General features: G+C 42.0%; 1 protein-coding gene across 2 annotated transcripts in view; it reads right to left on the bottom strand.

The window, feature by feature from the left end:
• suco (SUN domain containing ossification factor) overlaps positions 1–25,594 on the bottom strand; it is an 82,287-nt gene that overhangs the window by 26,077 nt on the left and 30,616 nt on the right. The window contains exons 2-14 of one of the 2 annotated variants that reach the window (XM_033028069.1): positions 22,853–22,943; positions 22,158–22,259; positions 19,262–19,404; positions 16,032–16,163; positions 15,558–15,744; positions 13,958–14,063; positions 11,610–11,731; positions 7,589–7,656; positions 7,331–7,438; positions 6,542–6,647; positions 3,400–3,420; positions 1,746–1,801; positions 864–955 (exon numbers count right to left, since the gene is read on the bottom strand). In XM_033028069.1, the coding sequence (XP_032883960.1) occupies positions 864–955; positions 1,746–1,801; positions 3,400–3,420; positions 6,542–6,647; positions 7,331–7,438; positions 7,589–7,656; positions 11,610–11,731; positions 13,958–14,063; positions 15,558–15,744; positions 16,032–16,163; positions 19,262–19,404; positions 22,158–22,259; positions 22,853–22,943 (1,334 nt within the window). The remainder of the gene's footprint in view (positions 1–863; positions 956–1,745; positions 1,802–3,399; positions 3,421–6,541; positions 6,648–7,330; positions 7,439–7,588; positions 7,657–11,609; positions 11,732–13,957; positions 14,064–15,557; positions 15,745–16,031; positions 16,164–19,261; positions 19,405–22,157; positions 22,260–22,852; positions 22,944–25,594) is intronic. The other variant, XM_033028070.1, reaches the window with a different exon arrangement.

Genomic DNA, 25,594 nt, shown 5'->3' with positions numbered 1-25,594 from the left:
CTTGTGACAAATATTTGGTCTAATAAAGAGGCACATCAGCAGCACTGGTTAAAAAGGTGGCATTGTTAAATGAACGAGACAAAACAGGGATACTGAGAAATGTAATGAAGTTCTCTTGTGAGTGACCATGGGTGATGCATCCTAGCTTGCAGGTGATGTGTGGTCGGATGCATGCCTGGGTGATGTCATATGGAGGACAGGCTGTTGCCCATGCAGCACGTCCCCCCACTCCACGTCGCTGATCGATCCAAAGGAACAGCAGGGCCGTTACAGTTTGGCACCAGCGCCGTCGCAGGAGCTGCCAGAGCGAGGTAGTAGACAACGACGACCTGCCTTATGGGCTCCGGATTTTCTTGGGGTTTACTCCAGGAGCCTTTTCCATGACTGGATATGGCCACAAGGCAGTGGAGGTTTTAAATCAGAGTTTTCCCTCTCCAAGATGGACTGCCTTCCCATGCTGACAAGCCCCATCTGCCCGAGGCTCTTGGGGGCGGGAGCGTCTACCTTCCCGTGCAGGTCTATAGCACCTGCCCACTGTCCTCTTGTGAAAGCAATAAAAATATGGTCAAGATACCCATCCATGTTTGAGCTTATCTCAAGTTGCTAGACTGAAATGGAGATAGAATTGTTAATTAGACATTACAAACTCTTGGCTAGTCACACAATGACATTATGCAGGAAATTGACACTGAACAAACTGCTCTATCTCCTAAATACTGATCTATCTCCTAGATAGTCTGAATGGTCTCAATCTGAAACGTCACCCATTCCTTCTCTCCTTTGCTACCTGCCCCGCTGAGTTACTCCAGCATTTTGTGTCTACAATAATATCTACAAAGAGAAGACTACTAAAATATCCATACCATAATCTTCATCAAGATATTCCAGGCGCTCGGTATTGTACTGAGATTCAGCAATTTCTTCATATTCCTCCACCATGCTGGTACCAAACACCCTAACACAAAAATGTTTGAAGTTATATTTTAAAAGCAACAAAATAAATGTATATTTTAAAATATCAGCAAACATGGAGCTCCACTAGTGTTATCTCTTGCTCTCCATTAGTTTTCCACTAAAAAAAGAAAACATTACACTGAAATATTAACCTAGCTCCTGTGACATAAAAGATCAAACTGATTGTTTTTAATGAAGCAATTGTTCATTGCTTTATTTCAGTTTGCCACTTTTGCATTCGAGGTTTGATCATTTACTTTTGCAAGGGCCAGCACCTCAAAGGCCTTCAATGGCTTTAGTTTGGTGAGCTTTCAATAGTATGTTTCGCATTATGAGCAGACAATACCTCCAAAATTAATCAGCTTGGCTTTTGGGATTTACAATAGTCGAGAGCATTCAAAATATAATTGACATCAAACAACTTTTAGTTGGTTTGTTGAAAAACAGCATATTTACTCTCTGAAGCCTGGTTAATAATTCTCAATATTTGCCACATATTTGGCTGGAAAATGGTTTGTCTTTCTGATTTTACTGCATAGATTCTATATATTGTATCTTGATTATTTTTTTTTAAAAGACATCAAAATAGACAGACACTGTTCAAACAAAAATGTTGGATTTTGTGCGATTTGCCTTTGCAAACTATCTCAACTTCGATTCTGTATTCGCCAGTCTTCCATCTAATAACATTCCAGAGCATGGTTTTGGGAAACGCACAAAGTGAAAATGTGGTTGTCTTATTTACTTGAAAGGGAACACTGATTGATGCATTCAGTAAACCTCAACTATACCTTATAAGGCTAAGGGGACAAAAGTGTTCTGATCCAAAGTGTGATACCAGTTCCACCTACAAAAGAGCAAATACTGAATGAACACAAGTCAAGTCATTTAATTGGTCAAGTTAAGAAAAGCATGGGTGAAACTTTCAGAAAACTCATTCACCAAGTAGTGCAGACAAGTATTTATATAACAGAGAAATAGTGGTAAATTTAAAAACTGATGGTTTGTTACCTTTCAAGATAAAAATCTACAGGTTTATAATGAACCAGTTCTGCAACTTTTAATATAATAAGTGTGCACAATGTAGCTAGTAAATATGCAAATAAAATATATTCTGAACAACAATTTTTTTTTAAAGTCACTTGTTAACAAATGAATACTTGTTTCTTGGCACATTTGCCCAAGTCAAGCAGCATCAACATTCACACTCGCACATTAATGGAGGGAGACACACAATACTCTTCATGCAATCAGTCAAAGGTTTTTGTAAATGACTTCACTCATCCATAATTAGATGTGAACACGCAAGAACCCATGAAAATAATCCAAAAAACCATTCACAGAAAGCTGCAAGACCTGAGCAATGGAAAGTATCTATTACAATGCGATTAGGACTTTGTCATCTCGGTATTACAAGACATACAACATGTTAAGAGTTAACTGAATACTGCATACAGTGGAAATCAGAACACTGTTACAAATCAATAATTTATGAAAGCTTTGCATGATTCAATTTAACACAGAAATACAAGGATGGCAAGACCCCACACATTCATTTGACATTAATGCCCATTATTAATAAGCTCATAATTAAACACATTTAGGTTAAGAGTTTGTTTCCTTAAACAAAACCTGCTTCCCGACAAAAAACAAAAGGAATACAGAAGCAGTTGAAAATATACAATTATAAGTAGTATTTGTGAAGGTTATGAATTTGTTTCAGTAGTATAGTCAGATATCATATTGGTCCCAAGAGTGACTGGTTTTAAAAATTGAAAACAGAGGAATATGGATACACAATTATGTGAATACAAGTTTGATGAAAATCCAATAGATATGGAAACAATGCCGAGGTATTGGAGATATTTATCACCATTAGATGTTGATATTCTTGAGTTTGTTTTCAAGCTAGAGATAATGGTAATAAACTAATGATACTAAGCCAATTGTAATAAGCTATATGAACAATAATCAAAAGACTAACCTTCCCTTTTTATTAAAAAAAACAAGGCTTAAAACCAGCTATGTAACAACTCTCTTTTGCTGTGTACTGATTGTAAAATAACGGAAGGAATATGTAGTGTAGCAAGCGACCATTCCTATGTGCTACAACTCTAGTCATAGCATAACAAACACCAATGTTAAGTTACAAACTTCGCTATAGTGGGAGCAGATTTATTGAGATGATTACACTTATTAAATTTTCACCAAACTTCATGAAAGGTTCTTAATATATTCAAACAGTGATATTTGTTGACAGAAACAGCGCAATGAATTAATGATCCCAGTTGGAGTGGTTTGGCGTTTAAGTTTGATTTATTTGGTTAGTTTCACCAGTGCACGTTACTTCATTGATAAAGGCATGCAAGGTTATACTTCATGCATGCTTGCAGTGTCTCCAGAAAGGAAACTTCCAATCCATGATTAACTTCTATTAATGCTAACCTTTATGTATTTGATGAACATCTGAAGCAAGAGAAAGGGAGAAAAAGATGTCAGTAAGAGTAGTAACAGCAAGGTCGAATACTACACGCTATTAAAAAAAGGTCACAGTACCAATACTCTCAAACAGTTTGCAAGTAAAATTTTTCTCCAAACATTGTGCTCAGAAGAATTTAAATAGCAAAACACAAAAGCTTTCTAGGTAAAACAAGCCATAGCTTGATCATTTTTAAAGATATTGTTGAATTTTTGCAGGATATTTTCAGCCATGTATTGGATTAATCAATTAATTTCAATTTTATTTTACATTAACAAAAGCACTCCACGCCTTCACTAATTTCAGCTATTTAAGGAAAAAACAGACTGCTCATGAGCATTCGGGTTATAGTTTAGTGAAAAAATAACAAAATCGAGGCCAAAGCAAAGCACCAGATGTTCAAGTCAACTAACACAAAGTTCAGTGTAGGAAGGAGCTGGTTTGAACCGAAGAAAGACACAAAATGCTGGGGTAACTCAGCAGGACAAGCACCATCTCTGGAGAGAAGGAATGGGTGACGTATCGGGTCGAGACCCTTCTTCAGACTGAAGATTTTTCCACCCGAAACGTCACACATTCCTTCTCTCCAGAGATGGTGCCTGTCGTGCTGAGTTGCTCCAACATTGTGTCTATTAACACAAAGCTCTCATCCTTTCAACCAAGTGGGAAGAAGGAAATCACCATATAGCACTAGTGCACCATTTTATTGAGAGGAAAGAAACAGGAGGCAAAGAGAGGGATTGTATCCTACAGTTAAGAAAAAAAAAAAAAAAAAAAACCCCAAATATTCCTAAGTCTGCATTGCAGGTAAATTGGATGAGTTATAAAAAATTATGAACAAATTAATTCACGATTGTTGCCTTCGAAATACAGTAGGGTTCAACTATACTAAATATTTATCTGCCTTAAACTACTTAATAAAGCAATGACACAAATACATATGATCAAACCACCTTTGATACATAGTATTAGTTTTGTTGGCACAATATTTTAAATTACGGGACCTTTGACATGCATGCATTATGCAGTAATGGCAGTACAGGTGCACAACCTTTTATCCGGAGTTCCGGAAACCGAAAAACTCCGAAAACCGGCCATTTTTTCCAGGATGTCGTCTGCACACCAAAGCTCGCGTTTGGCGCCAAACTGGACCCGAAACGACCCACGGTCAACCCAGGTCTGTACTACTGTAGCGGCTGCCTCCTCCCCGGAGACCGGGGAGACACTTAAACATCTGTAAATCATTGCTTAAATGTTAGTCAGTTAGTTTGGAGGGCTTTTATGTGAAGGGGGAAACTTTAATTCTTAGTCCCCTACCTGGTCGGAGAGGCGAGGAGCGGTCAATGCCTTACCGGGTCGCCGTGCAGTAAGCTCCGGAGCGCTGTGGCCGCCGATCCCAGCTGGGGCTGCGGGCGTCCGGCCGCGGGCGGCGCCGGTTGTAGCTCCGACCCCGGCAACTCTACCCCTGGCTGCGCGGTGCTCCAAATCAAGCGCGGCCCGCGGCCTGACGCCCGCAGCCCCAGCACCGCTGTGGCCACCGACATGTTGTGTGTCGGCGGCCATAGCGCTCCGGAGCTTACCGCACGGTGACCTGGTAAGGCATTGCCCGCTCCCCGCTGGTACCCCAGCGCTGCGACGCCGCCGACTCCCAACATCGCGGCGCTGAGGCTGCCGGCGTCCGGCCGCGGGCCGCGCTGGATTTTGAGCGCCGCGCAGCCAGGGGTAGAGTTGCCGGGGTCAGAGCTCCAACCACGGCCGGACGCCCGCAGCTCCCAGCTCCGCGATGTTGGGAGTCGGCGGCCACAGCACTCCGTAGCTTACTGCACGGCGACCCGGTAAGGCATTGCCCGCTCCCCGCCTCTCCGACCAGGTAGGGGACTAAGAATTAAAGTTTCCCCCCCCCCACCACATAAAATCCCTCCAAATTAACTGACTAACATTTATGCAATGATTCCCCGGTCTCCGGGGAGGAGGCAGCTGCTCCAGACTTTTCAAGCCGCCCGCGCTACCTACCTAATCTACGCTAAAAATCTTCCATTCGGAAATCCGAAAAATTCCGAAATCCGACAAGTGTCTGGTCCCAAGGCTTTCGGATAAAAGGTTGTGCACCTGTACAATCATTATGCTGAATAAAAGCACCCCTCTGGTAAAGCATTGCAATTCACAATTCAAAATTAACACCTTGCTGGGCATTGAAAGGCACCATCACCGGTCTCCCAACAACAGACTCCACCAGGTTTAAGTTCACCCATTTCCACTCTCTTGACGTTCTAGATGAAGTCTAACAAGCCCAAGCAACCTTGGATTACTTTAGGATAGGCTCCAGTTTCTCCATCCAAAGTTGTTTAGGTCTGTAAATCCCAGATGTTGGGATGAAGTCCCTTTAAAAAGTTATTGAGCAGTAATAATGATGAATATAAGTAACATGAAGTAGGCAGCACAGATGAAAAGTATGATCTGTTTTAAGACATCCTTTCAGGATGAATGCTCTCTCTCTGGCTAGTTCTCACATGTCTCAAATACCTAGCACCAATTGCAATATAAACTTGCCAGATTCATTAAATATCACATATTGAGAAATGTATTTTTGTTTAAGAGATGCAAGTGCCCAAATTCAGTTCAAATTGATAACTTTGGGGCTCCTTCTAGCTACGCAAGATTTGTTCGTCAGAAATGGGGGAAGGAAACCAATCCTTAAAAAAAACTCCAGAGCAAAGAATCCTTAAGTGAAGAAATGAAACCAGTGGTTACAAATAATCGCATGTAAATTAAAAAAAAAAAATTAAACATTTGAATGAAGACTGGTTTTCAATAATGGTTTGAACTACGAGTCCATTGCAGCAAATTTATGCAAGAAGATTTCTCAGGTGTTTAGAAATGAAGTGCACACACCCACTTAAGACATGTTACGTAAAACAGATAACACCTTGTAGTTAGAGTACTATTATTGCACAAGTTAGTACGGAGGATACCTCTGGCGAATCGAACAGATAATGCAAGCAGCAATGGTCACACTTAATATCAGATTATATAATATATTCCTGTAAACAGATGATTTAACCAGTGGTGATGTCATTCCTTCCAATTTAAAGAAACATGCACATTTACCTTGACATACTTGGCATACATTTGCTCATCTAAAGGAAAGCTCTGTACTGTTCTCTCATCCAGAGCATGGAATGTGCCGAGTTTAACCCATTTATTGGTGGGATATCTGAATATAAAAGCGGCAAATATAAAAGTTGTTAGGAGTCGTTTAATATTAGACTTTTGCCACAAACAGAACAATATCCGGTTTTGCTAACAGAATAAAATAGTTTGTAAGAAGACTATTTTATCAAAAACTTTATTTTTTAAAATGCCATAAATAGATCAAACTGCATCTTCGGACTGAAAGAATTATTGTTTTAGGTTGGGAACAGTAACTCATTTCAGTTCTCCAGATGCTCTATTTACCCAAACTACTTCTAGTATTTTCAATTTTACCTCAGATTTTCAACGTCTTACCCCTTACATGAATTTGAGATTTTGCTCGGAGATTTACGGTAATGGCCGCTCGTCGGTACTCGGGGCTCTCGTGGATATTTTTCAACATGTTGAAAAATCTTCACGAGTCTTCCTGAGCTTATCACGTTTCCCGAGTACCTGCCGTTAGTGTTATGTGCCGCTAAGAGACGTCCCCGAACTCCGACGTACCAGCTACGTTAATTCCAGGCGCTTACCACAAGTTTGATTTTTTTTTTTTTTTAAACTCGGGAGAGCACTTGAATGAACTCGTACAGTGGGACAGGGCTATCAAGAAAATAAAATCATCTTGGACCAACACTGATGATTTTTGCATTGGACTAAAAACAAAGTATGGAATAAAACCTTTAAACAGTGGTAACTAAAACATACCTATCGCTGATGGAAACTAGAAAGTCCTTTGGCGTAGATGAAAATAATTCAAAGTTTGCGACATCAAGCTGTCTGACTTGAATAGGTTCACACAACTCAATTACAAACCTGCAACAACAAAAAAAAGCCATTTTGCTGTATCATAGGTAACTATTAAATCAGGACGTTATTCTACCTGTGATTGTTTTCTGCCAATGGTATCAAATGAAGAGATTTCCTTTAATTTTCATAAATTGTTGACCTGGGTTTACAACTTACCAAATTTTGGCGCTGCATGGATTTAACATGTACAAGTCCATATTTTCCATTAGAATTGCTGAATTGCTCTGCAAGGCAAAATTGTAATAAACACCTTTAGGACTGAAATGCTCTACTGCGATAAATGCATGCAGATGTTTTGAGATACAGCTCGGAAACAGGCCCTTCAGCCCGAGTCCACGCCAGCTAACGATCACCCCGTATACCTGCACTAACCTACACACCACAGACAATTTACAATTCTACTGAAGCCACTTAACCTACAAACCTGTACATCTTTGGAGTGTGGGAGAACGTACAGCATCCATAGTTAGCATCTGGCGGTGTAAGGCAGCAGCTCTACTGCTGTGCCACCCTACAACTCCCTACTTACCTCAAAACAGCAAAAAAGAAACGCAAAAGTCTTAAGTTTTAATCTCATCTTTCATGTTTCCACCCTAGAAACCTGACAAACACTTGTCTTTATTTCTGGATGCTGTACACAGGATTAACATTAATCTTACTTTCACCTTTGCTCACATCAAAATAATTTGTTTTTTTTATTGTACCCTTACATTGGCACCAAAGCCAATCTTAAATCAATTTAATTTGCCTCATTTAATATCAGGTAGCCGATTGTGTCTAATGTAGCAAATCTCAAAAGCAAACATTCTGGATGCCGTGCCAATCAATGCATTCTCTCTCTGGAACTAGCTGGTCCAGTGCTGTTCCAAAATGCAATTATCTACCCGACACAATAGAACATTGTATAAATACACCCAGCAAATCAATCATGTCAAATTACATTTTATCAATCTATCCCTGGTCATTCAAGGAATAGTAAACAGTGGCAACAAACCCCACTTACTTGTTTTACTCAGCTCCAGATCCCATACAAGAGGTACAATAGTGCTAAATTCTAAGGATCAGATGTGAATAACTGCTGCAAAAATCAAAGGATCAGTCAAGACACTTTACTGATGGGGAACTACTGCTGGTAGCATGGGGCCTGTTACCAGCAACAGGTAGGACTGTTCGGCGAAATGCTATCGGATTTTACCAGGTTGTATGCAAAACAAAGCATTTCTCCGTACCTAGGTATATGTGACAATCAAGTATCATTGAATTGATTCATTAAACTTGGTCATCAAGTATTAATGCGAAACTTTCCATGATCAAAATACATCAGACAATTAAGTCTCACGGAGGTCATTGCAGGCCTTTCAAATTAAGCCCCAGGATGTTATAACAGGAGCTCAAAGTAATGCACTAACGCTGGACATCTTCTGCTGCTTAATAACTTTCCTTCTCTTTCCCATTAGGCCAGAAAAGTGGATGCACACCACTGCCAGCTCAACATCCATAACTCGATAGATGGTGCCTGAATGCAGTAAACCCAGACGCTATGTGTAGGAAGGAACCCACTGCGTTACTCCAGCATTTTGTGTCTACCAAGGAATTGTAGATGCTGGTTTAAACCAAGGAGAGACACAAAAAGCTGAGTAACTCAGCAGGTCAGGCAGCATCTCTGGAGAAAAGGAATAGGTGACGTTTCGGGTCGAGATGATTCTTTAGACCCAGACACTATCCCGCCTTGAACTAAAGAAGTGGAATGCATGCTTGCTAGACAATGGCCATCTCCAATGGGATCTAAACACCACCCCTTGACACTGTTATCACATCTCACATTTACACCACTAGGCCAGCAACCAAAAAAGGTGAGAAACTGGGCTTTCTACAAAGATCAACTCATCTTCTGACTTCACAGAAGACGAGTCCCCCAAGTAGAAAGCTACTTTTCGCTTGCGTGATTGAATGCCACTCCAACAGCATTCAAGGACCAAAAACATCCAGGCCAATACAGCCTGTTTTAATAGCACCCTACCCACCATCCCAAATGCTGATTCTTCACCATGACAACCAGTGACTGCAGTGTATACCAACTAGCCTTCAGATTTTAGAAATACAGTGTGGAAACAGGCACTTCAGCCCACGCTGATCAGCGATCACCTGGTAGACTTGGCACTGTCCTACACATTAGGAACTTACAAATTTTTTTTAAACCAAAGCCAATTAACCTACAAGCTTGCACTTCTTTGGAGTGTGGGAGGAAACCAGAGCACTCGAAGAAATCCCACAAGAGGTCACAGGGAGAAAGTACAAACTCCATACAGACAGCACCCGTAGTCAGGATCGAACCTGGGTCTCTGGTGCTGTACTGTTGCGCCACTGTGCTGACCTACAAAAACTGCACCATTTTATCTTGACTTCAACAGAAGGTCGCTTCCCGACAGGCAACAGCTGCAGCCAGGCCCAACAACAGGCCTGGCTCACTGTCACGGCGACGCGTACTAGTCCAGGCACCGAGCCCGGCCTCTGACCCCCCCCCCCCCGTGGACCAGAGAGGAGGAAGTCAGGCAGAGGGCTGGTAAGCAGTCCGGAAGTGGGATACAGTGCAGGGCCTCAACGATGGAGAAAGCTACTGGAAGCCCTGCAGCAGAGTGGAGCACGGCCTGCAGTTGTATCCCAACCGCAGGCCCAGCTCGCCTGGAGAGGAAAGGCCGCCGTGTCTGGTCCCTGCTCGCTCCGTGGATCGGGATTTGGAGAGGGGATGGAAGGAGACTGCGACAGTGGCAGACGCCAGACAAATGGCCCAGTGGAGAGGACATACTTTCCTTCTGGGCCCTCGAGGTCCGCTGCAGGAGGCGCCCACTGGGGAAACGATGGCTGAAGAGGGCAAGGCGTGGAGAGGGACGATGGTTCGCGGGACGACTGCAAATGGAGGCGACGGCTGCACCGGGCCTTTGTGGCCAGCTGCAGCTGGAACTATAAAATGGTGCCAAAATGGCAACTCTTGCACATGGACTCTGTGGGCTGCTCTGTGCGTACTGTACTAACCGGGGATTGTGCTTATGTACGGGGATAGTCTTGCTGAGCTGTATGCAAAAAAAAGGTATTTCACTGTATCTGGTACACGTGACAATAAAAAACCCATTGACCACCGAGAATGAAATTAGTGGCCTTGGATGCCTAAGGAACAAGGTTTTTTACCCCAGCAACTGCAGCTCCCTTTAAGTCACACACTAGTCAAGCTTGGCAGTGGATCGCCATTTTGTCATCACTGGGTAAAACTCGAGAAAGTTCTAACCGAACAACACAGAGCACTTGTACTGCAGCACAATGTCTCACTATTGTGAGTTCCCACCCACACACCTCCAAAGGCACTTGGTTATGGACAAAGGAACAATAAATACTAGCATAGGCGTGCACATGTTTCGTGCACAAATTTATCTGCTCCCAATCTTATGGTCCATCTGTTCAAGGACTGTCGCAATGGACCAGAACTTACTTTAGAAGGATCAGATTTAAAATTATGCATTCATAACATTTAAGAAAAAAGGAAAATGAGCTCTGAATGCCCAATGAGTGATGCACACATCGAGCATTGCTTTAACAAAGTTTTTGTCATCTTCATCCGGCAAGTGTATTGGTGTCTTTTTAAAGATTAAGTGCACAGCATAAATTTAAGACAGTCGCTGCTTAGCCTTGCCACAGCAGCACCGACACATCTAGAGGAATTATAATTTGACCTGTTTTATATGGGCACATACATTATACACACATGCACATCCATATAAATAATTGCCAAGAACATGGCCCCATTATTCCATCCCTGACAGACAGGTCTAGCTTTTTAGAATTCTATTCTTTAACAGAGACACACCAAGACAGAAGCACAATAACAGTTCAATAAAAATAATGTGCTTACTATAAATGACAAGTAAAGGGCCTGTCCCACTTTCACAACCTAATTCACAACCTTTTTTACTCGTGGACATTTTTCATCAGGCTAGAAAAAAGGCCCCGACCTACTTGATGCCACGAGTACCTACGACTAGCATCACGGCCTGCTACGACCCACCTACGACCTCGTGACGACCATGCTGCGAGTACGAGTCAAGGGCAAACTCGGCAGAGGTCGTGAATTAGGTCGTGAAAGTGGGACAGGCCCTTTACAATCCTTGAATAAAGAATGTAATACCTTTGCTTCTGGATTAGCAGCGAGAATTTTTGCTCCACACTCCACAGATGCATAGTTATTGAAGTTTTTCTGTAGTTTTTTTGAAGAATGAAGCCCACCACTGGAAGTATGTAATGACTGGCCTGAAAAAAACCCCCCATCAAGATTACAGAAACATTGCTTTGGCCCCCAACGGGTCAATATTTTAAAAAGAAAACAGAAGCATTTTTTCCAGTTCACAAATACTATATTTGACAAGGAGTCTCATCAATTAAATATGGTACTGTTATATAAGCAAACTATTCATCCAGAATATTCGAATGTTTATAAAATTCAAACAGTTGTCGCTTTCTAGGATTTGAAGCAAGCTGTGAAAAATGTATTCTCCAGAATCAACAATGGAAAACTGATGGTAGACAAAAATGCTAGAGTCCGAAGAAGGGTTTCAGCCCAAAACTTTGCCTATTTCCTTCGCTCCATAGATGCTGCCTCACCCGCTGAGTTTCTCCAGCATTTTTGTCTACCTTCCATTTTTGTCTACCTTCGATTTTCCAGCATCTGTAGTTCCTTCTTAAATAATGGAAAACTGATGCAAGTTTAAAAAGCTGGTCCACTTATAATTCTGAGTTGATCAATGCACAACGAAATTGTTCAACCATAAAAGTAAATCTCAGAAGATACTTAGAGGCAGATAATGTGGAAAAAGTTAAGGAGAACTGAATTTAATTTGGTGACTGAACAACAACATTCTAGGAACCAGACAATGTGACTCCAGTGCTTCTTCTGGTCCTGACATTGTATTCCTATTCACACATCTCACAACACAGAGGTAATCGAGAGGAAACCTGTGTATAGGGTGATTTCACGAAAGGTCACTGGAGCGTAAATCCCCACTCACGTGACCGAAAATTTTAACTGGGGGACAAGCGTCACTTCCGGTACATGTTAGTGAATGGGAAAACACGTACTTTCACACCCGTTAAAAACATCGAAAACGGCCCGGTTTTGAGCTGCAATTAATGGAGCCAGTCGGGGTGACCGTGAGGAACAGCTACTTAAATTTACAGTCCAAAAAAAAGATAGAAACTAAGGTAAATACAAGAGTGAGCTGAAGGTGTAAAAAAGGCGGAAGTGCTAGCGGACTTTTTTCTTGGAGGTTTAAAGATCCAAAATATCGGGAATTATCGCGTTTGCTCGCTGCATTTCATCAAAAGTGGCATTATTGACTTTTTTTATCTTTATTCATTTGTTATATGAAAAGTATTAAAAGTTAGAAACCCGTCAGTAAAATTGCAAAATCGCCCATGGTTCTCGGGTGGGTTTTAACATGCAAAATGAAAACGCTTCTGAAACTCCATTTACCATTTAAATAATCGTTAGCTTGCATCTGAGTAAAATTGATTTCCAAACGCATTGAGAGTTTACGATTATTTAAATGGTAAATGTAGCTTCAGAAGCGTTTTCATTTTGCATGTCAAAACCCACCCGAGAACCATGGGCGATTTTGCAATTTTACTGACGGGTTTCTAACTTTTAATACTTTTCATATAACAAATGAATAAAGATTAAAAAGTCAATAATGCCACTTTTGATGAAATGCAGCGAGCAAACGCGATAATTCCCGATATTTTGGATCTTTAAATCTCCAAGAAAAAAGTCCGCTAGCACTTCCGCCTTTTTTACACCTTCAGCTCGCTCTTGTATTTACCTTAGTTTCTATCTTTTTTTTGGACTGTAAATTTAAGTAGCTGTTCCTCACGGTCACCCCGACCGGCTCACTTAATTGCAGCTCAAAAACGGGTCGTTTTCGATGTTTTTAACGGGTGTGAAAGTGCGTGTTTTCCCATCCACTAACATGTACCGGAAGTGACGCTTGTCCCCCAGTTAAAAATTTCGGTCACGTGAGTGGGGATTTATGCTCCAGTGACCTTTCGTGAAATCACCCTATTCACGAGGAACCCATGTGGTTAAAAATGAAGAATGAGCAAACTCCACGCAGGTCAGGATTGAACCCAGATTTAGTTTAGAGATACAGTGTGGAAATGGGCCCTTCGGCCCACCCTGCCTGTGCCGACCAGCAATCGCTGCACATTAACTCTATCTTACACACACTAGGGGCATTTTACCAAGCCAATTAACCTAAGAAACTTGTACGATTTTGGTGTGGGAGGAAACCAGAGCACCCGGAGAAGACGCATGCAGGGAGAATGTACAAACTCGGTACAGACAGCACCCGTAGTCAGGATCAAACCCTGGTCTCTGGTGCTGAAAGACAGCAACTCTACCGCTGTGCCACCCTACAGCTCTAGCCTCTGTACCACCAATGTTTCCATTCACTCAGGTCATCTCTCAAGCTTTCCAATTCATACTTTTCTCCTTCTCTTCTTCCATGACTTTCTTCTTCCATTCATCAAACGAGGGAATGTCTCCCGAATCTTTAGATGGAATCGGAGGTTCTCTTGGAACTTCAGCGTCCTATATCAAAGTGAAATTCATATCAGCTTGCATTTAAAATATTGTTGATACTTGACTAGCTCAAAAAAACATTTTAAAGATTCAAACAAAACTCTCAGCAGATCACAAACCCTTATAATTCTCTAACCTCAAGAGCAACGTCAGCCCAATTAATCAGCTATCGGCAGAATTAGTGTAAAGTCATGCAATTTTAAAAGCAAAACCAAATCCAGTGCAACCAGGGATTACTGTTTTTCCTCCCTTTCTGCTCACAAGTATTACTTTAGCTAAGTTTAGATAATACAGCATGGAACCAGGCCCTTCGACCAACCGAGTCCATGCTGATCAGCGATCACCCGCACACTAGTTCTATCCTGCACGAGAGACAATCTTTACCAAAGCCAATTAACTTACAAACCTGTACATCTTGGAATGTGGGAGGAAACCGCAGCAAGGTTAGAGATACAGCGCAGAAGCAGGCCCTTCGGCCCACCAAGTCCGCTCAGCGATCCCCACACACTAACACTATCCTACACACACCAGGGATAATTTACAATTATACCAAGCCAATTAACCTGCAAACTTGCACGTCTTTGGAATGTGGGGGGAAACCTGGGCACCCGGAGAAAACCCACGCAGTCACAGGGAGAGCATACAAACTCTGTACAGACAGTACCCGTAGTCAGGATTGAACCTGGGTCTCTGGCGCAGGAAGGCAGCACTCTACTGCTGCGCAACTGTGCCACTACTTTGAAACGTTCTTGGTGAACAAATTACATTTTCAACTCAATTCCTCAATTAAAGTAACAAGTAACAACCAGTCATGAGTTTTAAACAATTTTTTTTTTTTTAAACAACTAAAGAACAGCCAATTTCTCACTGGTTAATATCAGATTTTGCAATTGACAATATGAAAATGAAAGTTGGAAACGCTTCAAATTGGATTAAAGTTTCAGCAATCGAACGCCATCCACAGATTTGTTTGTGGTTATTAAAAACTTTAACAATCGCTTGTCATTATTTAAATGAAGATTAATGACTCCAAGATTAATAAACTCTCCAAGAAAAACACATTGAAAAAATGCCCTCTTTTACAGCTTTTAGTCAATCAACTTAATTTATAACGTAATCTCCTTGATTTAATTGTGATCCGCTGTACTGTTGAAGCCGATGGAAAATGTAGTTTAGGCCTCTATTTGGGCCTCTAATTCATCCATTAGGAAAGACTGTCACTGCCATGAAGGGATTGCAAAGCAGTTCTGATAGGTACTTTAAAAAAAATCTGTCGAGCTATATCAGATTTCCGAGACATCCTCGTGACCCAAAGGCTGGGAAGTATGGATTTACAATTAAAAAAGGTGTTTTTTGTTAAAAAGTTATCACACCACGTGGCTTTTGCTAAAACGGGATGTTTTTGGATACTTGGATGGTAGCCCAAGAGACTGGAAATTTGACCAACTTGGCACAAAAAAAAAAAAATGCGCATCTGGGATGAACATATTAAGTCATTCTTACCTCTGCCAACTCTTCCATCTGCAAGGCCTGTGTTGTGTTGGATTTTTGATCTACTGCTGGCTTCTCTTGGTCAGCTTCAGGCAAAACAGTCTTTGGAATCTCAGTAAGCTCAGGTTCGGAACTAGAAATGGGCACGTTTTCCTTGCCATTTGAAGAAGATTCCTCATCATTAGGTTTTTCCTGAGGACTATAATATAGGAACATATTTTTTTGGGGGTTTTTTTTCTTCTATTTAATGCTTCGTTGTGCAGCCAGAAACATAATAGGTGTTGGTACATTTTGTTATTTATACCATTGTGTTATTTATACCATAGCAATGCTGCATACAAGCAAGAACTTTGTTCTGCTGTCAGTGTATATGACTATTGACACTCATGCACGTACAGTAATGAGAAACAAGCAGAGCATGAAGCAGCCAGGTACTGCACATCCAGCACACCAGACAAAGCAACATGGTTTTGTAAACACACTCACCTCTCAAGCAGACTGAGATAGGAGGATGGCTTGCTTTGAGGAATGGCCTCACTTTCCCCTCCAGCGTCACAGTCAGCTTTCGATTGTTCATAGCTTATTTCAGGAGTATCATCACTGGAATTTTCTGTTACACTAAGAGAAAGAAAAAAAATGACAAATTTAACAAATTGCTTCAATTAAGTCCTTCCCCCAACAACTTTAAGAAACTTAAAAATTAAAACACGCACCCTGAACTAATCAACGTTTTTACAAAATATGAACTCAATTTTTATAATTGTCATGTACAAATACTTGCTTTCATTCTTATGGCTACACATTCTTAAGGAATAAATCACATTGGCAATGTAGTAGCCATTTAGCTTAACTCAGTATGTTATAACCAGTCACCTTTAAATTTTATCTGCCTGTAATTATGTGGGTGGGATTTATAACGTAGTTGGAGGCTTGTTTGCGGCGAGGATTTTCACAGACATGCTAGTAGTTTTTAGTGTTAGTTGGAGGAAGCATGGGGGAGAAGGCACAGCTTTCGACCACATTCTCCTCTTCTTTCGAATGAAACAAACCAAAGGAATGCTGGAGAAACTCAGCGGGTGAGGCAGCATCTATGGAGCGAAGGAATAGGTGACGTTTCGGGTCGACCCTTCTTCAGACCGAGGAGGGTCTCAACCCGAAACGTCACCCATTTCTGCACTCCATAGATGTTGCCTCACCCGCTGAGTTTCTCCAGCATTTTTGTCTACCTTCGATTTTTCCAGCATCTACAGTTCCTTCATAAACCAAAGGGATAGTTAGATCTCAAGCCAGGTGTTGAGCAGCCAGGTTGTTGTCTCTGCGTCAATGTCTGCCAGGCCCTGAGCTCCATTTGGTGGGTGGTAGAGCTGGCACCCAGAGATGACATGGTTGGCTGTCTGTTGTTCTGCTCCGCATTCACAGGCTGGGCTCTGGCGGAGTCCCCATCTCCACATGCTGGCATTGAAACGCCCAACTCCAGTACCAAGTCTGTTGAGCTTCACCCATGTTCCGCTGGGGAGGTCAGACCCTGGACAAGAGGCTGGTGAAGAGATGTAGCTGTGTAATGGAGATGAGGTTGCCTCCCACTCCTGTGACCACTGGTGGCTATCCAGTGTGCTTTTGTCTCAGTTGGCTGGATGGATGCTGGGAGTTGTTTTCCATGTGGAGCAAAGGGGTGAAGAGACTTCAGTCAGGGCGGCCTCAGCTCTTTGCTGATAGCCTGATGGAGGAGGTGATCTGGGTCTATGGCACAACGAGATAGTGCCAGTTGCTGCTTGCCTTCGGATCCCTGCAGGCGGAATGCCTGCAAGTATAGGGAGCTGCTCGACTGGAGTAGGTTGGAGGCACCCAGTGATGGATCGCAAGGTGCTGTTCAGGCTCGTGTCTACCAGGCTAGTATTACTTCTACTCCATTCGGGTGTGCAGTACTCAGCTGGGGCATACACAAGAGCTAAGGCAGAGGTGCGAAGAGTTGATGGACTGGCTCCCCAACTTGTTCCAGCTGCCGTCGGATGAGGCCACTACGTGCCATGACCTTGTCGCAGAGACCAGCCAGGAGTTGACGAAATGTAAGTGAACTGTCCAGCTTTACGCCGTGGTAAGTGGGTGTTTGTTGGCAGTCCAAGCGCCTGTTGTTAACGAAGACATCTATCTCTCGCTTAGCTTCCTTGTTGTTTAGATGGAATGCTGTTGACACTGTTTTGCCTTCGCTCAGCTTTAGACGCCACTGTCGTAGGTATACTGCCAAAGTCCCCAAGTCTTGACTCAAGGAGCTTTCGATTGTCTTCCACTCTTTGTGTCTCATCAGGATGGCTAGATCGTCAGCATACCCATATTTTCCAGCGATGGTCTCTGGGAGGTCATGGATGTACACGTTGAAAAACAGTGGAGCCAAGACGGATCCCTGTGGGACGCCATTCTTCAGTCTACGTAGCCTACTCTACTGTCCATCACTGGTCTTAAGCACAAAGCTGCGGTTTGATATCAGCTCCATGATGTAGCGTACCAAGCACCCGAAGTAGCTTTGCAGTTAGTCCCCAGTGCCACACGGTGTCATAGGCAGCTGTCAGATCTATAAGAACAGCTCCTGCCTTCTCATTTGCCTCAAAGCAATCCTCGATGTCTTGGATGATGAGGGTTACCTGGACAGCAGTAGATCGACCTTGGCGGAAACCAGCCTGCTCGTGGGGTAGTTGAGGGTCTATGATGGGGTTGATAGGCCCATAGATCAGCCTCTCAAAGAGTTTGTATGGGATACAGAGGAGCGAGATGGGCCAGTAGCTTTTAGGATCATCCTTTATCTTATTCAGTTTCAGGAGAGCGATGACTGTTGCATGACGCCAGATCTTTGGTATTTTGCACTTCTCCATGGAGGTCGACAGGTACTGTCAGATCTAGTTGGTAGCAGCTTCTCCAGAATGAAGTAGAAACTCCAGGTGTATGCTGTCAGATCCGGGGGCCTTTCCTGCTTTCAACATCTTGAGTGCTGTAACCATTTCCTCAGAGGTGAAAGCCGTTGTTAGGTCCGTATCCACTCAGTAGGTTTTCCATAACTCGGCCACCTCTTTGCTCACTTCGCACGAGAAATCACGGTCAGAGTTTGTGAATCGACCATTCTTGACTAGTTGAGATGCGATTGTGTTGGCAGTCACTGTGCATTTGCCGGATTTGGATGTAGCTCTGCCAGTCAGGCGGTTGACTGTGTGCCATGCTTTACAGCTCGAGTGGGTGAAGTCGATCGATTCAACCGTCTCAATCCAGCGTTCTTGTCGTTTCTCATCCATGCGCGTGAGCAATGTAGTGGCAGTAGTTTCAGACCATGCACGAGTTTGACTACGAGCAAGATCAAAATGTACTTAAACAAGAAAACGTTTGGATTAATATCTTACTGTTTTTACTACCACAATAAATAAACTATTATTCAAGAGATTGTGTTTTGAAGATTTATCTTTGGACGGCTTTGAATGTCTCGTGGAGAGCTCGCATGCGTAACAAAACTATCTCCTTACCCCCGTGTTCAATCATAGTGGCTAGAGGAAAGATTCCTTGAACGATATAATAATCTGCCATTACAGGCATTACTGTATTTTGAAATATATAATTTTAGTCTGTCACGATAAACCTTTAAACCATTTAGAGCAAATGTCACAGCGTTATATTTAAATTTCCAATATAATTGGTGAGTCAAGGTAGGTTGTTGGATAGTGCAGGACACTTGCCTGTGTTGAAAGGATGTGTTCTCCGAGGTAGTCAGACTGGAAATGTCATCAATACTAGCAGCTACGCTAGCAGGTGGTTCCACTAGTTCTACAGAAGGCTCGAGTCCAGGGTGAGGAAAGGCAGACTGTTCAGATTTCACATGCTGTATATAAAGAAAGTTGTTCTTGTTAAAAGGTAAAGCAACACAATCAGTTAAGAGCAGGACACTTATTACTTCAAATGACATAAAGTACTAGAGTAACTCAACGGGTCAGGCAGCATCTGTGAAGGGAAATGGCTAGGCAGGGATATGGATTATATGCAGGCAGGTAAGATTTGTATTCTGCATCATGTTTGGCACAGACATTGTGGACTGGGTTCCTGTGCTGTACTGTTCTATGTTCTAATAATTAGCTAGATTAGATGTGCATAGCTTTTCCACATCGTCAGGTCAATAGTGCTTTCTCTGTACCAGAACAGACAGCTTGGAGACTCTGTTAGTTCTGGAACATCAGTCTTCAGAGCTACAGATGCGATGTTGTCCGCCTTTGTTATATGCGGTATACGTAGTCGCAACTTGATTTCACATGCAGCAAATTGAATTGGCAGGAAACAGACTTTTGCGATGGCTTTGATTGTCAGGACAATGTCGAGATGGATCAGCCATTTGGCATTTCTGCCAGAACATTGTTACGCTTGCTTTGAACTTCATTGTCCACAAATGGAACAGCCTTCCTCAACAATCAACAAACAGTACAAATGGGAACAATGAACTTGGCATGAGACTGCAAGCATTAATGTATTGCATTTATTACATTTAATATTTCCCATTTCAGATGAAAGACACAAAATGCAGGAGTAACTCAGCAGGACAGGCAGCTTCTCTGGATAGAAGGAATGGGTGACATTTCAGGTCGAGACCCTTCTTCAGAGCGAGAGTCGGGGAGAAGGTGACATAGAGATAAGGAAGGGTAAAATGTGAAAACGAGACATCAAATGAGATGTAGTTCAAGGAAAATGTAGAATAGATCATTGTTAGCTAGGAGAGGTGACAATGATAAAATATAATCGGGGATAATTAGACTGGTCCGAGAACAATTTGCGCTGGGCCCCACTCTGACAGTGGAGGAAGCCCAGGACAGAAAGGTCAGATTGGGAATGGGAGGGGGAGGGGGAGGGAGAGCATTCCAGTATTTGAAAACTAGGCAGCTTACTAAGTAAGGTACACAAAATTGCTGGGGAAACTCAGCGGGTGCAGCAGCATCTACGGAGCGAAGGGAGTAGGCGCGTTTCGGGCCGAAACCCTTCTTCAGACTCTAAGTAACCTGTATCACATATTTCATGACGAGCATCTCAAATCATCAACTGTATGCCACAAATAATCATTCCAAAATATTAACTAAAACTCCATATTTCCAACTAGCCCTCCACATCACGTTGTTTTGCATAGAAAAAATATCGCCCTTCCATTGTCTTTGGAGTAAATAACAAATAACTGATAGAACTTTCAACTCATAAATTGTATCAGTTGGAGAAGATGGAACTCTGCTACTTTTATAAAGAATTAGGCATGGTCAATAAACATTAAATAATAAGCAGTGCTACAGCTCAGGTTTTTTTTTTTTTAAATCACAACTCCAATTAATCAAAGAAAAACTACAAACGTCCTTCGTGTCTCCAGGCCGATAAGAGTTTTTAAAAAGGTGGTAGCAAAAATGATTAAACTCTATAGAACTACCAGTGGGCAATATCACAATCAACTATGATTTGACCAAACTACCTTCTTACTGTCATGGTTTACATGCAAATAATGTACCTATTGGACAAGGTATGAGAGAACATCCAAAAAGCAGTTATTGAACGGCCAAACAATGGTGCAGCGGTAGAGTTGCTGCCCTACACCACCAAGGACCAGGGTTCAGTCCGGGCTACTGGTGCTTGTCTGTACGTTCTCCCTGTGACCTGCGTGGATTTTCTCCAGGATCTCCGGTGGTTTCCTCCCACATTCCAAAGACGTACAGGTTTGTAAGTTAATTAGCTCGGTAAGATTGTAAATTGTCCCTAGTGTGCGCAGAATTGCATTAGTGTGCAGGGATCGCTGGTCAGCAACGCACTCTGTGGGCCGAAGGGCCACGCTGTATGTTTAAAACAAAAACACCTTCAAGTGGAGAATGTTGCCAATACTTAAAATGCTTAACAAAAATGGTATGAAGTGAAAAAACCCTTGGGGTAAACTTGTTTTTGTTTTTTTAAAGCAGTAAGAAATCATTGAAGAGATGAATTCAACTGCACGGTCCAAGAGAAAGCATGGATGAATAAGTTTATTGGCCAAGTATGTACACATACAAGGAATTTGCCTTTTGCTCCGCCCGCAAGTAACACAACATACAGTAAACAATTAAGAATAAAACATCATAGTTTAAACACGTGAATGAAATAAAATACCAGAGCAAAAGTATAAATGAGTATCTTTTCCAGTCTAAAAATAAGTTGCTTATAAGTTTTCACAGCAAAAACCGTACTTCCCTCCTGTTATAAATACTGTACTATTAAATTTATCTCTCAGATCTTTGCTTCTGGTCAGAATATGCAAAAGGATTATTTCTTTAAAAAAATAACTCAACTAGTATGACAATGTTATCCCCATAGTCTCCTTTAGGAGGAACTAACTGCAGTAAATGTTTTATATGGTTTGTGCAATGACTACCACGTCACAATGACAAGAGATAAATAATTAATGACCCAATATTGAGAACAGGTCTATTCAAACGGCCAAAATGTTTCAATCAAAACATGCAAATATCCTGGTGAATGGTAGCTATTGCACCTCAAGAACCACAAATTAAAACATTTAACGTGGCACATTTTACAAATGGGAAAGTTTGAAATAGCCATTCAGAATTTACATAACCTTACCTGTTGGTTTGCATGCGTGTACTGTTCTAGGAGGGGATCTAGCTGGCGGCTAATATGCGAATGCTTCACATCTGCAGACTCATCAGACACATCCTGTTTGGGCTAGATTACATTAACATACAACTTGCAGGTAAATGAAATTCTGGCTGTTATAGACAAATCCAAGCAAACAGTAACACAACACAACGGGGGGGAAAAAAAGTACACCCACTCAATTTATGCTCTGTGAAAATGAATGAAAAGACACTGACCACCAATTGCTAAACTTTATTTTTTTTTAAATGGACTTTTTAATAGCACAAAATAAATTGATCCTAGATGCCCAACCCAGGCGACTGTATGATGGTCACAGAAGTGGACCTGCGATCATGCATTACAATCACTCCACTCTTAAATCTCTGCTCCAACAGCAGCATTTTTACTTTAGTTATGATATAATCTCCTCTCAGATCTGTACACTGTTTATAATCATGTATTGTCTGTCCGCTGACTGGTTAGCATCCAACAAAAGCTTTTCACTGTACCTCAGTACACGGGGCAATAAACTAAACTAACGTGCCTGTCTCCTTTCATTTATACAAGTTTAATCTTCGGACTTATTTTACTTTAAAACAACATTTTTGCACCTGAAAAAGTATTCATGTTATTGTGACCCACTAAGCAATTTCAAATTTTAAATATTAAATCTGTCTTACCTTTTCTTCAAAGTGCTCATTTTGTGCAATATGTGTTTGCGTGGATGTTGGTTCCTGTTGCCCAGTACAACCTACATGCCAATGGGGGCACCTGACAAACAGACAGAGAAAAGGTTTACGAGGAAGGTTTACGCTGCCGGCTACGGGAGTAAAGATCGTCCCGTCAGAGGGCTCGAGGCCCCCGAACCGCGGGAGAGCAAAGAAGGGAAAAGATTTGAACTTTTTTTCGCCTTCCATCAGAGTGAGGAATGTGGGGGGGGTCACTGTGGTGGATGTTTATGTTAAAATGTATTTTGTGTGTTCCATTGCTTTTAGTTATATGACTGACTTGGCAAATGAAATTCTTTGTACATGCTGCAAACCATACTTGGCTAATAAAGTATTATTGTGATTGTTATTTCATGACATTAGTTCCCGACTACCGGTGCTGTCTGTACGGAGTTTGTGTGTTCTCCCCGTGACATGCGTGGGTTTAGATCTTCGGATTAGTTTAGTTTAGAGATACAGCGTGGAAACAGGCCCTTCAACCCACCGGGTCCGCGCCGACCAACGATCCCCGCACATTAACACTATCCTACATCCATTAGGGATAATCTTTTTTTTTTTTAACATTTTACCAAGCCAATTAACCTACAAATCTGTATGTCTTTGGAATGTGGGACGTCTGTACGTCTAAACATGTACATCTTTGGAATTCCTCCCACTCAAAAGATTTACAGGTATGTAGGTTAATAGGTCAAGATAGATGCAAAAAGCTGGAGTAACTCAGCGAGACAGGTAGCATCTATGGAGAGAAGCAATGGGTGACGTTTCAGGTCGAGAACCAGCATCTGATTCACATTTATTGTCACATGCACCCATTAAGGTACAGTGATATTTGAGTTATCTGCAGTCCCTTCCAACAGGTTTATGAGCAAATTGCCTCCAAACTATTACCTAGATTATGGATTATGAAAGTAGTCAACCTTCATCATATTTTAGCAACACACCCAGTTCTACCAAACTACCGTCATGCTCAAATTATCACTCTTTATCCGACTGAAATGTCCTCCATCTAAATACTTGGAAAACTTAAGCTTATCTAAACCTAGCAAAAATCCAATTCCACACACCGACCAACATGCCGCATCTACACTAGTCCCACCTGCCTGCGTTTGGCCCATATCGCTCTGAACCTATCCTACCCATGTACCTGTCCAAATGTCTTTTAAACATTGCGATAGTGGCTGCCTCAACTACCTCTTTTGGCAGCTCAATTTATATACCCACCACCCTTTACATAGAAAAGTTGCCCCTCAGATTCCTTATTCCGTTTCCCTCACCCCCTCACCTTAAACCCATGTCCTCTAGCTCTTGAATCTGCTATTCTGGCCCTCCTCCCTTAAAGTTAGCTCTTTCGCAGTGTAGAAATTATTTAAGATTATTCTTTCTTCGGCCTCAGTACTATTCATGAACAAGTGCTGGAGTAACTCAGTGGGTCAGACAGCATCTCTGGAAGACAGATAGGTCATGTTTTGGGTTGTGACACTTCTTCAAACTAGTCTGGACTGGTCATTCTCAGATAATTTCCAGACCATTACCCATCCTTGTACATGTTCATTTGTACAATGAAAACACTGTCTATACTTCTGCTCTGGGAGGAATTAACCCTCTGACTATCACATCCCACACCAGTAGGCATTACCACTCTATGGTCGCACTTTAACAAATGGATATCAATCAGTTAATCAGAGAAAAATGAAATAGGATGAAGAGAAAAGAGCTTGGAGGAACAGACCATGCTGTACTTTGGAATAATCCCTTAATAATGCATTGACAATGACATCAACATTTTCAGACCATCCATAGAGACATGGCAAGTTAAACATTGGATTAACACATTAAACCCATGGCGACTTTGATGCTGACTAGAACGTTTTCTACATTCCTAAATATCGCAGCTTTTATCAGGATATTGTGTACATCAGCAAAATACAACGGACCCATTTTTAGTTTTAGTTTAGAGATACAGCGCGGAAACAGGCCCTTCGCCCCACCGGGTCCGTGCCGACCAGCGATCCCCGCACATTAACACTATTCTACACCCTCTAGGGACAATTTTTGTCTACCAAAAGCCAATTAACCTACAAACAATACAATACAATACAATTCAATTTATTGTCATTTGGACCCCTTGAGGTCCAAACGAAATGCCGTTTCTGCAGCCATACATTACAAACAAATAGACCCAAGACACAACATAATTTACATAAACATCCGTCACATTGCTGTGATGGAAGGCCAAAAAAACTTCTCTCTGTACGTCTTTGGAGTGTGGGAGGAAACCGAAGATCTCGGTATAAACCCACGCAGATCATGGGGAGAACATACAAACTCCGTACAGACAGCACCCGTAGTCGGGATCAAACCCGGGTCTCCGGCGCCGCATTCGCTGCAAGGCAGTAACTCTACCGCTGCGCCACCGTGACCGCCCATTCTCTCCAAGTAAAACGCAACCTTACACAGTAACAAGTCATCTGAACCGAAATAAAGGTAGCATTCTGACTAGATACAGCAGAATACACGGATCAAAAATGTAGAACTGGTCCCACCAGTTTTAACGGAACAATTTTTTAAACTGACTAACCCATTACACAATTTCTTACTGTGGAATTTCTTACTGTAAAATAGAAATTTTGAAAGAAACCCGACATGCAAGGCCCAACCTCTGTGTCATACGATACAACTTAGGGCGGTTACAGT

Source organism: Amblyraja radiata, chromosome 10, assembly GCF_010909765.2.
Source record: "Amblyraja radiata isolate CabotCenter1 chromosome 10, sAmbRad1.1.pri, whole genome shotgun sequence".
NCBI classification, from domain to species: Eukaryota; Metazoa; Chordata; class Chondrichthyes; order Rajiformes; family Rajidae; genus Amblyraja; species Amblyraja radiata.
Note: the sequence above shows the minus strand (reverse complement) of the source record. Positions and strands in the feature narration are given on the sequence as shown.